We start from the raw sequence: 16,330 nt of genomic DNA on the forward strand, positions 1-16,330 counted from the left end.
ATTGATGGTCAACCATGTTATCTGACATGGAGAAAATCCCCCTTGCCATGTAAACAAAACAGGAATCTTCATTTTTAGACAAAAAATGAAGAGTGACTTAACATTGTGATCAAAACAGTCATCCTTATTCTCTTTGATCCATGGATCACAACCTCTGGAATTCCTGCAAAATGTGGTCTCACCTGTCCAGAGCCCCTGCTAGTTCCTGGAGCTCAGCTGCATGACCCTCAGCTCTGTAGACAAGGTCAAGCGCTCTTCGTTTGGACATCTGCATGACCAGGTCATCCACGTGGTGCCTGATTTTGGCAGTCCACCAAAGCAGCTCATCCCGGTGATGCTCTAATTGCTACATAGATAAATCAATACTGTGAATATATAGGCAGCTATTCAGCAATGTGTGTGTGCATATTTTTGATTTGGAAACTACTAGTATATTGTGGCTGTGCTGAGTAGAAACTTACTGCTAGCGCACTTTGTGCAGCCTTTGCACGTGCTGTGGCAGCATCCAGCAATCTTCTTCCTTTGGCGATTAGCACTGAGGTCAAGTTTTGTTCTTCTCGAACACGCAGCTTTTTATCCTGTAGCAAAAATCACCTTTAAGGATGCTTCATTAAGCAAGTCAGCTTCCGAACACTGGGGCCTGACACTATGTGTTGAGGTAGTGTTAGGGGGCTCATCTTTTAAAAAGCTGAAATTCGTATTATTTACATGGGAGAATTTGGTTACTAGCTTTAACTGAGGAGAGAGCTGTTAAGACTCACATTGAATTCTCGCAGGCTGGCCTTGATAATGAGCAGGAGGCGGCTGCTTTCCTGCGTCTTTGCCTCCGCTTCCCTCACCAGGTCTTCTGCTGCCTGCAGTTCACTGTTGTGTTTTGAAAGGAGGCTGCTTGCTGCTTCTTTTATTACCTTCAACTCTTCCTGTGGCTTCTGGTAATTTTTCTGAATTTGTGACAATAAATCTTCAGCAGCCCTGACAAATATAGATGGTTCACATAGTAAGTCAATGAATGACAAAGCCTCTATCATTGAAATGATAGCAGAGGGATTTTTACACTTCCGTGCCTAGTTTTATAGTGTGCAGTAAGGGTAACAGTGGGCAGAAGGCTGTCCTTCAAAGGGCCTGCTTGCAAGGTCTGTAAAATGTTCCCATTGTTCTCTACCTGATGCCAGTGGCTCACGGCTTCCACTGTCTGTGCAAACAATGTGGTTTATGCTGAACACCTGCTTTCCCTCTGGAACTGTGGAATTTGGGCACATGCTGGGCAGAGGGTGCCCACAGGACTGCCCCCCAGTAAAAACCACGAATGCTGAACTCTAGTGGGCTTCCCTGGGCAGAAATGTCACCATGTGCTGCTGCACTTTCATAGCCAAGGGAAGAGTACGCACTGTGCTCCCTCAAGGAAAGGAAGCCTGAATGGACACCTCAAGGTGCCCCCGTGTCTTTTTCCCCAACCCACCTGTGCCTCCTTAATACGTTGCCATAGGTATATGGGCCATGAGCACAACTCTACGCTGAGTCCTGATATTCCCGGTGAAACTGAATGTGACGGTGCTTTAGGGGACCCTGACACAGGCATGATAAGCAACTGATTTGTGTGCTAAATATTCCCAACAATAGGATTGCCATAGTTCAGCACAAATTACCAATTTTCTAAGGATTATCATTAGAAAAAGCTGATAAATTCCTAAAATAATCCACAAAATTTGAAATAGCATAAGAACAAGGATTATCCATAGAAAATAAGAAAGTGGAGATCAGAGAACACATTTTAAACTTTAATATTTTAAAATAAAAAGGTCTTTTTAATAATAATTTAAATTAGCAAATTAAAAAGAAAGATAACAGCGATCTCAAGAATAACTTTGTTCTAAATAACACACACAAGACCAACAATGACACAGAAAGGGTGGCCACAGGGCCTAACAGGCGAGGAGAGTCGGGGGCACTGAGGGCGTCAGGGGGGAGAGGGGCCCTGCCTTCTCCCCTTCCTCTCAAAGCTCTTCAGCAAATGGACTTTTCGTAATTAGACTACGAAATCCTAGTGGGGAAAAAAGATCTCTATTGTTCTCCTTTGTGTCCCCAAGTCCTAGCACAATATCTGCCACTGGGGGCTCATTTTGCTGAATGAACAAGTGAGCTGACTGTGGAAGGGTAATAGTGGGAGAGGATGGCCCCACAAAATGACTCCCATGGATCTCCAGGGAATCTCCATTTCTAATAAGTGTCCATCAACTCTTAAGTGTGGCCGAGGGAGGGAGCAACTGAGAGCCCAGGATGAGTGGGAAACGGATGGGTGGGGGGACTTTGGTTAGTGGAAAGGGGGTGGGGCTGGAATCAAATATATGACATTTCTAGTTCATCTGGGAGGCAGCGGGGAGCTAAGGAAGGGTAGGAAGCAGAGAATAGCACAGCTGAGCCTGGGGTAGCCACCTTAAGAATGGATGGGTCCTGGGAAGAGGAACATGGAGGTGTCAGCCTCTTTCCTGCCGGTGCTTCTTCCTGCCATGCATGTCAGGTGAGGGAAGATGTGGGTGAAAGGTCGGGGTCAAGGCAACATGATTAACCTAGTGTAAATGTAGCAGCATGGTCGCATGGTCTCTGACTTAACGGCCCAATTCCACCCATTGTCTTTAGGGGACTGGGTCTCAGATGTACTTCCTTCTGTTTGGGGTTGGAAAACAACAGGGTTCACAGTCACTCAGACGTAGGTTTGTGGTCAGGGTCCAGACTATCCTGGAGGTTGAACAGTGGGCAAGTTACTTGCAGTCTCTGAGTCTCAGTCTCCCCAGCTGGATGCTCCCCTTCCCCATGAGGCGGCTGAGAGGATCACAGGACAGAACATGAGACAAGAGGCTCGCACCCTCCTGCGAGGAGGAGGGGCTCCACAGAAGGCAGACCCCTTCCCCACCTCCTGGCCCTGGCCTCCTCCAATCTCCCCGCGAGGCATTTAGTTCCCAGGTCTCTCTAGTTCTCCAAATCCCACCCGATGCTTAAAATCATATTCAATAATGAATAAAGGTGTAAGCTTAATTCTCCAGGGTGTTGCCAGTAGAAGTGTACATTGTTTTAAGTACTCTTTTAGGAAATAATTTGGAAATGCAACTCAGGAATCATCAACATGCAAATTCATTGGCTAAATGATTTCACTTCTTAATATCCACCCTAGTAATATAATAATGTGAAATATAGAAAAATATTTTTGTCTACGATATCCATCACAACATTATTTAAAATAGAAAACTAGATTAAAAATAGTTTAAATGTAACAGTATAGAGAATGGAGTTTTGTGTAACTATTTAAGCCAGTGTTTACGATATTTATCACAACCCTGGAAAAAAGATAGCTTGTGCTATATTACATCAAGTAATAACTGTGTGAAAATACTAAGAAAAATGCCTGAAAGGAAATTACAAGTTCCTAGTGACCATGTCTAACAATCCTTTGTGATCTGTCATTTCACACTGAGGTTTTCAATTAGAGTTTGCATAGCTAAGCTGAATTATTTTGGCATAACATCCATCTATCTTAGAGTTTACAGCACAGGTAGTAGCCGCTGACTAATTTTCTTCCATGATAACTGATTGCATTATACTTGATCTTCAACAAATACAGTACCATGTTGCTGAAGAGACAGAGAGAAACAAAACCCAAGGCATACCAGCACAAACACAGAGCTATTGGCAGTGATTACAATTTTCTCTATTTGGAGGGCGTGGCGGGGTCTCTTCATTTACATAACAATAGGGCCCCTCTTTTCTCTGGTGACATTTCTTCCACAGTGAGAGCTTTCCTTCTTTTACCTCCTCCCACATGCCTTTCCCCCCTCCATACTGAGGTTCTTTCCTCTAATTGGCTATGTCGTGAATGGCAGCACTTAGAGACTTACTTCAGTTCAAGGGTAGCATTTTGGTGCAACTGCATAAAATGCCTTTTCTGTAAGGTTTCTAGAAAAAACGTCATGTTCTTTTGCATATTCTGAAGAGTGGAACTGGGTAGCTGGAAATCTTCATCCAAGGTCTGATTTAGAGTTGTTGCCTTTTCAATAATTTCTATGGAGAAAATTTATCAATCATTTAATAAGTCTCTTAAAAGTGGACAGCACTAAACTGGAAGAACTTAGGCATTTCTTCAGTGAGGCCGCTCTGTTCAGCTGAACTGGTTGAACCTCAAATCTAGGCCAGGCCGGCTGTACATCCCAACACACTCTGGACATCCCCTATCAAAACACTCATGGGGGCCCTGGCTGGGTAGCTCAGTTGGTTAGAGCACTGTCCCGATACATTAAGGTTGCGGTTCGATCCCCAGTCAGGGCACATAAAAGAAGCTACCAGTGAATGCATAAATAAGTGGAACAGCCGAAACCGGTTTGGCTCAGTGGATAGAGCGTCGGCCTGCGGACTGAAAGGTCCCAGGTTCGATTCCGGTCAAGGGCATGTACCTGGGTTGCGGGCACATCCCCAGTAGGAGATGTGCAGGAGGCAGCTGATCGATGTTTCTCTCTCATCGATGTTTCTAACTCTCTATCTCTCTCCCTTCCTCTCTGTAAAAAATCAATAAAATATATTAAAAAAAATAAGTGGAACAATAAATCGATGTTTCTCTCTCTCTCCCTTCCTCTCTCTCTCAAATGTCAATAAGATAAAAATTGAAAAACACACACATACACACTCATGGACTTGGGATTACTGTTTATTTAATGTTAGTTTTCCCTAGTGCCCTTACTCTCTGTAAGGCAGGGGGCTATGGCCACTGTTACCTCAGCATTTCCTGCACTGGACACAGACATTTGCACATAAAAGCTGTTCAACAAGTATTCACTGCATGAATGAATCACCAATACTTGATACTACCCTTCTTATTAAGCATATTATTTATTCTAATAATCTTCTGATCTTTTGCCCTATAAAGTCTGATCTGCACTGGATTCTGTACTTACTCCTTACCGGTATGTCCTTACACAATAATCCAAAAAGAAAAGCAAGAATATATTTCTTGTGGCTAGAAAACTGAAAAAAGCAACCTAAAAGCCAGATCAGACGGGACATCCCAATCGAGCAGTGAGTAAATTACTCAAATATTGTGGCTGCACTCTGGGACCACACTGAAGCTCCACATCACACCGGCTCCTATTGTGGGCAAAGGAATGGTGTCGAGAGTTAGCTCAGCGACTCACATGGTATTGCTGCCTTGACATCCATTTTCTGTGGCCAAGAGGCCTGCAGTGACCTTAAACTGACACTTGCCCCCTCATACAAGCATGTGCCCTAGACAGTAGCCACAGGGTCAGAAGCTAATGTAAGTTCCTATGGTGACAGCCCCTGTGATCAACAGTCTCCCCTGCCTCCCAGAGCCTTCCCCTGTGTGCCCCAAGGATAACACCCCTGTGGAGCTCACCAAAAGTCTGCTTTTTTGGTTTGGGCCTTAGCTCAGGAACCCCAAAGCACTGCACCCACAGAACCAGATAAAACAGGTGCCAGGTTCTGTCTCTCTGTCTGCATCCCTGCCTTGCCTTCCCATGTGGCCCCTTGAGGCATGCTGGGTACTTTCTCCAGGACCTGTGAGTAAAAACTCCTCTATTCCATTTTCTCCTACGGTCTATTGTTGGACCTTGCTTGGCTCATAGTCTGGCACCCTGTGCACCACTTAGCAAGTCTTAATTTGGGAAATTCATAACAGATGGGAAGGCACCACATCTACTTGATACTTAGGATGTAAGTGTAGCACATCACATAGAAAATAAAAAAGGAAGCATGCATTTTTTTAAAAGATAAAACTCTCAATGAAAGACCATGATCTGGACACATCAGGATCCCCAGTCCTTGGCTCTAGCAGTTGAGCGCAAGTAACACACATCTATTCATATGTTGTATAGAGTGAATGGGACTTTTCCTTGCAATGAGCATAGACTCCCCAGGCTAGACACTGACCACACTACCTTGAATGCTTATCTTCAATTTCTCAGTAAATGTCATGAGATCTTGACTCTCGTTGAGGAGTCTTTCAGTCGCCCTGGCCACATGTTGGCTACTTGCTAACACTCTACTGAGCTGATAGAAAATAAAGGTCTCAGGTTAGTCTGACTTGAGTAATATGAAGCTTTGATGTTCAAGTAGTCTCTTTTAAATAACAAAATATATTCCAGAATATAAGTATTTACACTACCATATAAACCAAGGTTGATATTTTGGGATTGGAAATTAAGTGGTTAATGAAATAATTTACTGCTACCTTTGTATGAGAAAAGATGACATATTTTCAAAAGCAGCCTAAGTGGTTATTATACCACAGATTCTCCCAGAGTCTCTACTATGAAGATTCGATATTCACCTTATGACCAAGTATACAGAAGGAGAAAGAAAAATCTTAACCAATTTTTACTGACCGTGAGAACTTAGTCAAGGAGTTAAGAACATGGAGTCAGATAAACCAGGTTTTAGGCCCAGTTCTGCCAACCTGGAGACCTAGACTAACATCTTCTAGCCTCATCGATAACCTGGGTAATAACAGCACTGACCTCATGGACTTTATGAAGATGAAATTTGATGATGTATGTAAAGCTGGCAGCCCAGGGGCTGAGACTTACTGGTAGCTGTCCTCAGCTGCTGTTTTGTTTTGTTGTTTGTTTTTTTTTGTAAAAGGAAAGGTTGTAATTTCCAGGAATGTAAAGTAACTCAGACTAGGTCTAAAAGTGTTATATAGTCAAAATCCAAAGAGAATCCTCTTTAATGAATAGAGAGAATTTATTTAAGCAGCTTATCATTTCCTACCAAATGTTTGCTCACTGAGGTACATAGAGCCCACACTTAAGCCTTAAACTCGCCCCAAATCATTACTAATTTTAAATTGACAGGAGCCAAGCTAATACTTATTTTTAGGGTGCACACCACTATGTATGTGTGTAGATGTTGAGAGACATAGATACATCTATGTATAGATACACTATTATATACATATCTAAGTATACACACATACATATGCACGTGCACATAAAATTCGTAAGTGAAAATTATAAATTTGGCAATAGGCCCCCTCGCCATCTGTGAATGAGGAAATTCCATTCATCTGACATGGGATAAACAGACTACATTCCCTGCTGACTTCAGAGCGAGCTCACTTGCCATTCAAAGTCCGAAAATCAGAAGCACATGGCCTAAAGTCCAAAGGGTGTACGAACACCACACAACCAGCGCCAGGCTATGCTGGCTCTGCCCAGCGAATTGCAGCAAGTGGTCCTGGTGTTGGGGAAGTGCCTCAGCACCGTGCTCACCACGTGCTTAGTTAATGCAGCCAATTTAGGAGAAGGAAGAAACCTCAGGGACCTTTCAATCCCACCCACCCCTTGATTCATAGGAGAAAATGATGCTCAAATGGAAAGGTGACTGCCCAACGGCTCCCTCAGCAGAGGTGACAATAGAAATTAAGCCAGGAGCCTTCCCCACGAACACATTTCTGCCAAGGTTAAAACCGATTTGATCATAAATTCCCTGGAGCACAGCTCCTGAGAGGCAGAGGCTGCCCTGACCTAACTGGAACCTTCGAGACCGCCCCAATGCAATTGCTCATAAATGCTGGGTGGGAAGTGAGCCCTTTGTGTGAAGAATTTACCTCCCTTTGCAGGTCATCTGTTTGTTCTGTAACACCTTCAAGTTGAAGTTTTACCAGCCCCTGTTGTGTATTTCCTTTTAATAAAGACTCCTACAAAGAATGAAGAGAACAAATCACAATGCTTCAAAATAAATGTTCTGATTCACTGGTTATCAACTATTTTGTTCACAGAAATAAATTCTTCTTTCCTTGAAATTGCATTAAAAAATAAAATGAATCACATTTACGTAAGTTTTGATTATAGCAACATGCTCCCATCTGCCACCTTTTGCATAATATTCCCCATACATGCCTGGCCGGTGTGGCTCAGTCATTGAATGTCGATCTATGAACCATAAGGTCACGGTTCAATTCTCGGTCAGAGTACATGCCAGGGTTGTGGGCTCGATCCCCAGTGTGGGGCAGGCAGGAGGCAGTCAATGATTCTCTCTCATCATTGATCTCTCTCTCACTCTCTTTCTCTCTCTCTCTTCCTTCCTCTCTGAAGTCAATTTTATATATATATATATAATATTTCCCATACATACTAGTATATGAATTTAAAGTATGTTGTATTGTGCAGAATCCATTACTCCTGCTATTCTTGGGTAAGTCTGGCTTAATTTCATTAGAGTTACATCAATTTTAACCATAATTGCTAACACTTTTAAAATTTCACTTTAAAAACTTATTAGGCTTAAAGAAAAAAAACTTATTAGGCGAAAATACAAAAGTATTAAGTAAGTCTTCATAATCACTAACAATTAGTGCTTAATTTATGCCAACTGTCTTCTAATTTTTTACTTGCATGATTGTATTTAAACCTTATAACAACCCTATAAAATGGCTATATTATTATTCGGGGGGGGGGGGGCGGGGATAATTAAGTGACTTGGCCAAGGTTGCTGTGTAGATAACAATGAAAACAGTAAACAGTTAAGAGTTTACATTCTTAATCTAGTGCATAATTTAGATAAACATAAAAAGTTATTTAAAGGAATTGGCAAGTGGTTTAAATGGGAGCAAATCATTCAAACATAGTTAAAATTGACATATTCATAGATAGAAGGTAGGCTGACAGCTGGTGGCAGGGACTGGGGGTGAGAGAAGAGATTGAGAAAAAAAGAGAGAGAGAAAACTCATGGACATTGACAATGGTGTGGTGATTTCTGGGGTAGAGGGGGTGGGGAAAGGTAGAGGAGGGTATGGGGGAATAAATGGTGAACATACAATACAATGTACAGATGATGTTGTGGAATTGTGCTTCTGAAACCTGTATAATTTTATTAACCAGTGTCACCACAATAAAGTCAATAAAAAGAAAAAAATACTTAAAATTTAAGGCAAGAATTTATCTCACTTGATAAATTTAAAATATAGTTATATGCCTGGGGCCCCTAGTGATAAAAAAAAAATAGTATTGGCAGATTGTGTCTATGGTGAGTGGAAAAAAATTTCATATTTCCTGGTTTTTATTTTAAAAATGAACACACACACACACACACAGGCACACTTGCCTAAGGAAATGTCTAATCTAAGAAAAGCTTTTAACTAAAAAAGACAGTCAGGAATGACTATCCTTGACACAGTGAATTAATTATCTCAAATTCTAATGTATAGGTTTTAAGGAAAATTAAGAATAATATTTTTTCCAATTAGCATTAAAAATACTAGAGTAGAATGCTGTCAACTGAGTCTATTTCTAACCACCACCACCACCACCACCACCCCGCCTTTTTGGGACCCAGATCCTATTTGACTAAACATAAAACGGTGATATGCCCACAGAGATTTTTATATAATCTTCCAGGTTAAAAAAAAACTTTTGCGCCTAAAACTCAAGTTAAGAATAATACATTTACAGAACATAGTTATCTTCAGCAGATTCCAACATTAAAGAAGATACCACCTCAATTTATTTCCTGTATTTGTATTAGGACAGCTATTTTCAAATAGCCCAAGGTTTGTCTTAAAGAGGCACAAGTGCAATTTGCCTTATTCGAAAGGTGAAGAACGACCGTGAGGTAGAATTTATGAAAAGGCATCTAATGAATAACTCATAAACAATTAAGGGGTCCTACAGTAAAACAAGTTAGTGTTGGATAATAAGGTCTCTGGTCACGTTCAAGGGAAGGCTGGACACCTCCCAGCAGTACACATCATGAATAAGGAAGCAGAGGGGACAGACAGAATGACTCCTACTGTCCAGCCCAACTCCATATCTCTCAATGATGCATCTCTGTATTCCCAGTACCTACCCGGAGATATTTGGTTGTATTTTCCAGGTTTGACAAAATTCCATATGGGACAGGAATAATGCTGGTGAGGTTCACAGAAAGACTGGTATCACCAATATTGTCTAAGTCATCCAGCAGCACACCTACACATTCATCATCACAAGCTAAAAGAAAAAGAAAGTTAAATTAATGCAAAATGGTCTGCACATTTTCCCTTGGGTGTGCATTAGCCATTTTACAATAACAACATAAAGTCATAATAAGGGCAAAGCATACGACAAGGCTCCCAGGAACGGAATCTCACACGATGGGAGGCAAGCAGAGAACACAAGTCCCTATCCTCAGATGGTGACTCCAAGACTCAGATCAGAGAAGTGACTTCCCCAGTCACACAGGAAGCAACAACTGATCCGAGTGGGTCCCAGGTCGGGTGCACGTTGTGTCAACAGCTCCGACCTTTGCAGTGCATCTGCTCATTCGGGACTTGGACCAATGGCAACGAATTTCGAATGTGTTTCCTTGCAGCGCCTGGTCTGTCATTTCCTGAGATAGTTTGCAAACACACCTTCAGCAAATTCAAGAGAAGGAGACTGGGGAAAATAATGGATGTGTTTTTCCTTAAAACAAATACATAAACAAAAGCTCTTGAATGCCATGATCCTGACATTACTTCCCCTCCATCTTCCCCATGAACCACTGAGAAGACATTTGTAGATGAGCACTCATGTACTTGCTACTAAAATAAATCAGGACTGGAAAAAAAAGCCCACAGCAGCCAAGAGCTGAAGCCATCAGTGAAATCTGAGTAACACAAATGACAACCCACAAAGGTGTTCTCTCTCTGCGCTGACACTTGGCTCCATTAAAGGGATATTAATGCAGATAAACTATGAAGCTGGAATTACTGTGCTGCTTAGAGTGCTAGAGAGATAAATGCTGCTACCCTAGAACCTTCTGCCTCGGCTCCAAACGCACTATGAAAAGTTCAGTTTGGCAGAATACATAGCAATCCTTGCTTAGTTAAAATAGGACTTTCTCCTGCTGATGCCATAGGGCGCAGTAATAGAAAAACAACAGGAAAAACAGTTGAGAGGAAAAACCACCTTTAAACAGTTAGGAAGGAAAATACCCACAAACACAATTGCTTTCCACCAGAATGTGCCTGGGTTCACAGTCCTCGCATCGGAGCCCCGCGGCCCCCGGCCTGCAGACGCACTGCCCAGTCCTGCGGTCACAGTCCCGGTGAACAGAGCCATGCGGGCTGCAATCACACCTCTGGCAGGTGCTGCCTGGCATTCCAGGGTTCCCATGATAGCCCGAGGAGCACCTAGGGAAAGGAGAATATGCAGTTACAGACAACAGTATCAGTGCCAGTAAGATAATATAGCAACCATTTCTGCCAAGTGAAGTGCAAAGAACACAGTCCCACTTACCTCATTCTACATTTTATATCCTAAAAGGAGGATGAGATAGTCATAGAAGGTGCATTTACTTACCTTAATACAAGATTTGTTTTGGAATATCAATCATGCACAACCAAACTGATACTCTCAAATCACTTTAGTAAATATGTCCTACAATATCAAGCAGCAGATGTGCCTTGCAATTTCCATGCCATCACGCCACAACATACCTCTCACAATATTGCCCTTCGTAGCCCCGCACACAGGCGTCACAGCGGAAATCGTGGTCACCTTCCAAGACACAAGTCGGACTAAAACTGAGAGAAAAACAATGGTTTTTGAATTTTCAGATATACAATTTCAACTCTTGCTTGTGGTACTTGTTCATTACTCTTAGGGTACAAGACACTGTCCTGAAAATTAAGTGATTACAGTGCACAGTTAGACAAGGTTTTTAGGACTTAAAATATATTGAGCAAAAATATATTGGGGAAAATAAACATGTAACCAGTACTTGTGCACCTCTTGTATCCAAAAGACACTCATTAGACACCTGTCCAGTGACAACCATGTGAGGGGAAGGAGGCAGATCTTACAGATTTTCCCTGATTAGTCACCAAACAAGAAAGCTTCCCAGGTGAAGGGTCTTGTTCTGAGATTTAGGTGAAGAATTATGTGACTTATTAGATGAAAAGGTGATTACAGAGAGCTGTACGTGATGACTATGAGTAAGCATGAAAACCAGCAGAGAGAAGAGAGTGGGACAAATGCTGGTGAATATAATGGGCTACAATGACAGGCAAGTAGGAAAAGGTGGGGCAAAGAAGAGTGAAGAGTGGGGGTGGAATTTGAAAATAAATGGACCTAAAGGTAGGGACTCGTGTGAAGGACAATTTGAAGCAAAATGATAGAGCTCCTCAGAGTTTAATATCCACTCTGATAATGGATCCCCCTCAGTCATGGACTTCTGCTTTTGGCTTATTCCTTCCTTTCTTTACAACCACTGCCTCCACATTTTAAATTACCAATACACCATGTGCCATCTAGAGGCTCAGATGGGTACTGCAAACCATTGAAGAAAACCACCTGGGCAGTTAAGAGAAATTCCAAGAATGAGTTACAAGATTCTCTATCAGCCCTACTTCACGTTTGAATTTTTTTCTCCTTAAACAGCAAAGGGACAGACTTCAGTGGAAACATAAAATGTGTAGAAAACAAAGCATGCATTTTAGGGCCCTTCAGGTACATAGCACATTATAAATGTCCACAGGCTCTTCCTAGCAGTGTAAACTTTAATTCATTATCATAGGCCCTGGGGATGGTCAGAACCTTTTTTGACTGAAAAAGTAAAATATTCAAACATTACAGAAATATGGGAAGTAGAAAGGTGATATATTCTTCCAAACATTTCTCTGGGCATATACAGCCATGGAGCTATGGATATGAATATACATATGAATGTAAACTTTTTCCAAAATAGCATCACATTATATAGTCACAATTAAATAATTAATTGGCCATTTCTCCAATTTTGTACATATAGATATACCTCATTCTTTTCTCAGTGTTTGTATAATATTTCACTCTAGGTATGTACCACAATGTCTATCCATCCCCTAGAGACAGGTATTTCAGTTCCTCCCCAGTTTCTCATGAGTATAAGCAATGATGAAATGTATCCATCTTTACACACACATGCAAGTATTTCTATAGTTTAGATTACAGGAGTGGAATTGAGTCAAATTTTATATACAGATTTAATACAAAACATTAATGCTAACAATAAATTTTAGGATGCTTGGTAGTTTACAAGGGAAGTGTACACAGTGCCTCTCCTTTTGTATCCACTGTCAAGCATCGCTTTCTTGGAGATAATAGAAGATAGAAGATTCAAACAAATATTGAAAAAAAAACTTCATTTTAGTATACTAAATGTGTATATTTGATTTGTGTTCAAGGCTGTGTCAAATATTTTAAGCAATGATGAAATGATATTTATGAATTACAATTTTCATTAAAGCCAAAGAGGACACACAGATATTCCAACTTCCACTTAAAATCTCTGATTCTTTTTGGTGTGCAGATAGATAATTCTACACAATCACCATGAGTGCCAGGGAAAACCTGGCCCCACTTTCATCACTATGTAGCATTTCTGCATTTCATCAATCATCACCAAATATAAATTTCTAAACCTGTTCCCTTACACTAAACAGGAACAGAATTCCTTATGTCATTATTCATAAAATTAACCATAATTCACCTCTAGGCACACTGGATAAATAGGTCGGAGGCTAAAATTGGTCTTAAAAAAACAAAACAAAACACACACACTAAAAGAAACCCCAACAACCTGAAAGTCCTTTCTTTAATTGGTTCCATTTTCACACCCCAATACCAACACAGATACTTTGCTTTTGAAAAGATTCTCTTCAAGTGCTTGTGAGAATGTAACACTTTTTCTAAAATTAGCCATTCTCAACACATGGAAAATATTAATTAAAACAGACATGTACAGACCCTGGAAACTGGGGCTGAAAACAGAATCACCCCCAGCTTCGGTGGGGCAGGTGTGCAGTGCATCTGCACAAGCTCACCTGGCAGGGCCGCTGTGAGGACAGGTGCACAGAGAGCAGTCGGTGGCTGAGCCCGTCACCTTCCCATAGTACCCGGGAGCGCACACATCACAGTGGTCACCAGACGTGTTATCGCCGCAGTTCTGGGGCCCCATGTTTAAGAAGAGGGAAAATGGAAAGTTGTTAGAAATCATCCTTATCTGGTAACAGCTAAGCATCACCACGTTTCACGTCAGTTTATTTTTTAATTCTTAGGGAAGGGAGTCTTTTCTTCAAGTTTGTTAAATCATGGAAACATTGCCAGCTCTGTGGCCTTCTTTCATTAGAAAACTATACTTATCCAATACAGCCTATAAATTACTAATACATTCTTCTTATGGAAAATATCCACAGAGCAGCTAGCTTTTGATCCTTAAAATTTGAATCTAAAATATATAGAGATTTAAAGTGATCTGAAGCACACTGGCTTTGCACATGCTTGGGGTTCAATGATCACATGTAGGGAGTTGAAAGATCAGAGTGAATGAATAAATGACGTGGGAAACAGACAGTGAGGGAAGAAAACGCAGGGTTTAGAGCTGCACCAATAGACTCCTGCAATAACAAAATCATTTCTAGTTAAAATTTATGTCATCATTTGGACCTAAAAGTAGGCTATTAAAAAAATTAAGCTAAAAGACCAAGCAGTTCTTGACATTGAATCCAACACAAAACCTGCTTTTGTTTGGCCTTGGGCGCTGGACTGGGCCTGACGCAGTGACAGAAGCTACTGAGAAAATGCACTACCTCAGGCTTTATAGTGGGAAGCAAGAGATGATGTAGAGAGAAACCTTTTTTTATGTTTGAAAAACTTTTACATTTTTCTTATTAAAAATGATTCCAATATTTTTCGTTTAAAAATTGTATCCCTACTTTACCTAATGAAAATAGATTTTATTGGGACCCAGTTGGTCCCTAAAACTGGAATCTGTTTAGAAGTAAAATTTGCAACCACTCTCTTAAAAAGAAAATGTGTTTAAAAGTTGTATATATATATATATATACATATATATATATATATATATTTAGAAGCCCAGTGCATGAAATTCGTGCACTCGGGGGGTGGGGTCCCTCAGCCCAGCCTGTGCCCACTTGCAGTCCACAGTCCGGGAGGCTCCAGAAGGGAGCGGGCCTAAGCAGTCAGTCAGACATCCTTAGTGCTGGAGCTTCTCCCGCCACCACCGCTGCACTCGCCAGCCGTGAGCCTGGCTTCTGGCTGAGTGGCACTCCCCCTGTGGGAGCGCACTGACCACCAGGGGGCAGCTCCTGCATTGAGCGTCTGCCCCCTGGTGGTCAGTGTGCATCATAGCGACCAATTGTTCTGTCATTAGGTCGATTTGCATATTAGCCTTTTATTATTTAGGATACATGTATGTATATAGGTAGATATAGATATAGATATAGATATAGATATAGATATAGATATGGATATATAGATGCTATAGATATAGATATAGATATATAGATATAGATATAGAGAGATATAGATATATAGATATATAGATATATAGGTATAGATATGGCTGTTAAAGAATAAATATTAGATGGTGAACAGGACTGAAGCAGACTTTTTGGTTTTTGATTGGTAATACCAACTCCAACATTAAAAGCTCCCCCTAACATATGAGCTCCCTGGTTTTCAAGATTCTAGAAAATCAAAGACAAGCTGCCCCAAAGAATGGCAAGCAAATAAGAACCTGTTCATGTGAACTGACACGTGGGATGAGTTGGTTGCTATGGGAAATGCACAGAGAATCTGTCAATTTTTCAACTGGAAAAAGGCTGAGTCCTATCTCTTGGAAGAGGGTAGCTGGGGAGAGGGACCCCCAGGGTATCTCTCTGCTCTTTGGTTTCCCCACCCGCTTTCAGGTCACATTTCTGATCAATCTCTTCTATGATAATACCAAAGGCCCAGTGACATGAAGAGGGAGGAACATCCTACGTGCTGGGTGAAAAAATCAAATCCAAAAGGTCTTGATGCCCACCTATACTCTCACAAATGCCTAGGGAGTGCTTAAGAGACTTTGTCAAATGGAAATGAATGGTTGTACTGCACCACAAGAGAGGTCTCACAGATAAGACTGAAGAGGAAGGTAAGGTCCCAAGTTCAAAGAGCAAGGCCTCAGGTGCTGAACTTGTGGAAAGAATGTAAGCATCTTAGTGTCTGGTCCATTTGGGACGGGCAGCAGTGACGGCATTGGGCCCTGAGCATGCTTTCAGTCAGATGCTGGCCTCACACCTCAGAATGGTGAATGGACTCAGAACCATCACAGGTGACCTGCATGTGCATGTACCCTGAGGGTGTCTGACTGAGAGGGCTGAATACTCAGAGCCTGTGGACACGTGAAAGAAGAGTCTTGTCAAATGTTTTTGCCAATTACTTGTTAAGATACTGCCACTTTTCATGACCAAATTTGACCTAGTGGCTTGTCTCCATGACTCCAAATATTAAAACTACCAACGGGCAGATGATCCAAGGGCACCAGT

The 16,330-nt window shown here is 41.5% G+C and overlaps 1 protein-coding gene across 1 annotated transcript in view; it reads right to left on the bottom strand.

The window, feature by feature from the left end:
* LAMA1 (laminin subunit alpha 1) overlaps nt 1-16,330 on the bottom strand; it is a 151,991-nt gene that overhangs the window by 40,257 nt on the left and 95,404 nt on the right. The window contains 10 exon segments of the mRNA XM_023754272.1: nt 183-346; nt 462-578; nt 762-972; nt 3,891-4,053; nt 5,940-6,051; nt 7,610-7,699; nt 9,847-9,989; nt 10,959-11,152; nt 11,459-11,545; nt 13,826-13,947. Of these exon segments, the coding sequence (XP_023610040.1) occupies nt 183-346; nt 462-578; nt 762-972; nt 3,891-4,053; nt 5,940-6,051; nt 7,610-7,699; nt 9,847-9,989; nt 10,959-11,152; nt 11,459-11,545; nt 13,826-13,947 (1,403 nt within the window).

The sequence above is a fragment of the Myotis lucifugus genome, unplaced genomic scaffold (genome assembly GCF_000147115.1).
Source record: "Myotis lucifugus unplaced genomic scaffold, Myoluc2.0 scaffold_58, whole genome shotgun sequence".
NCBI lineage: Eukaryota > Metazoa > Chordata > Mammalia > Chiroptera > Vespertilionidae > Myotis > Myotis lucifugus.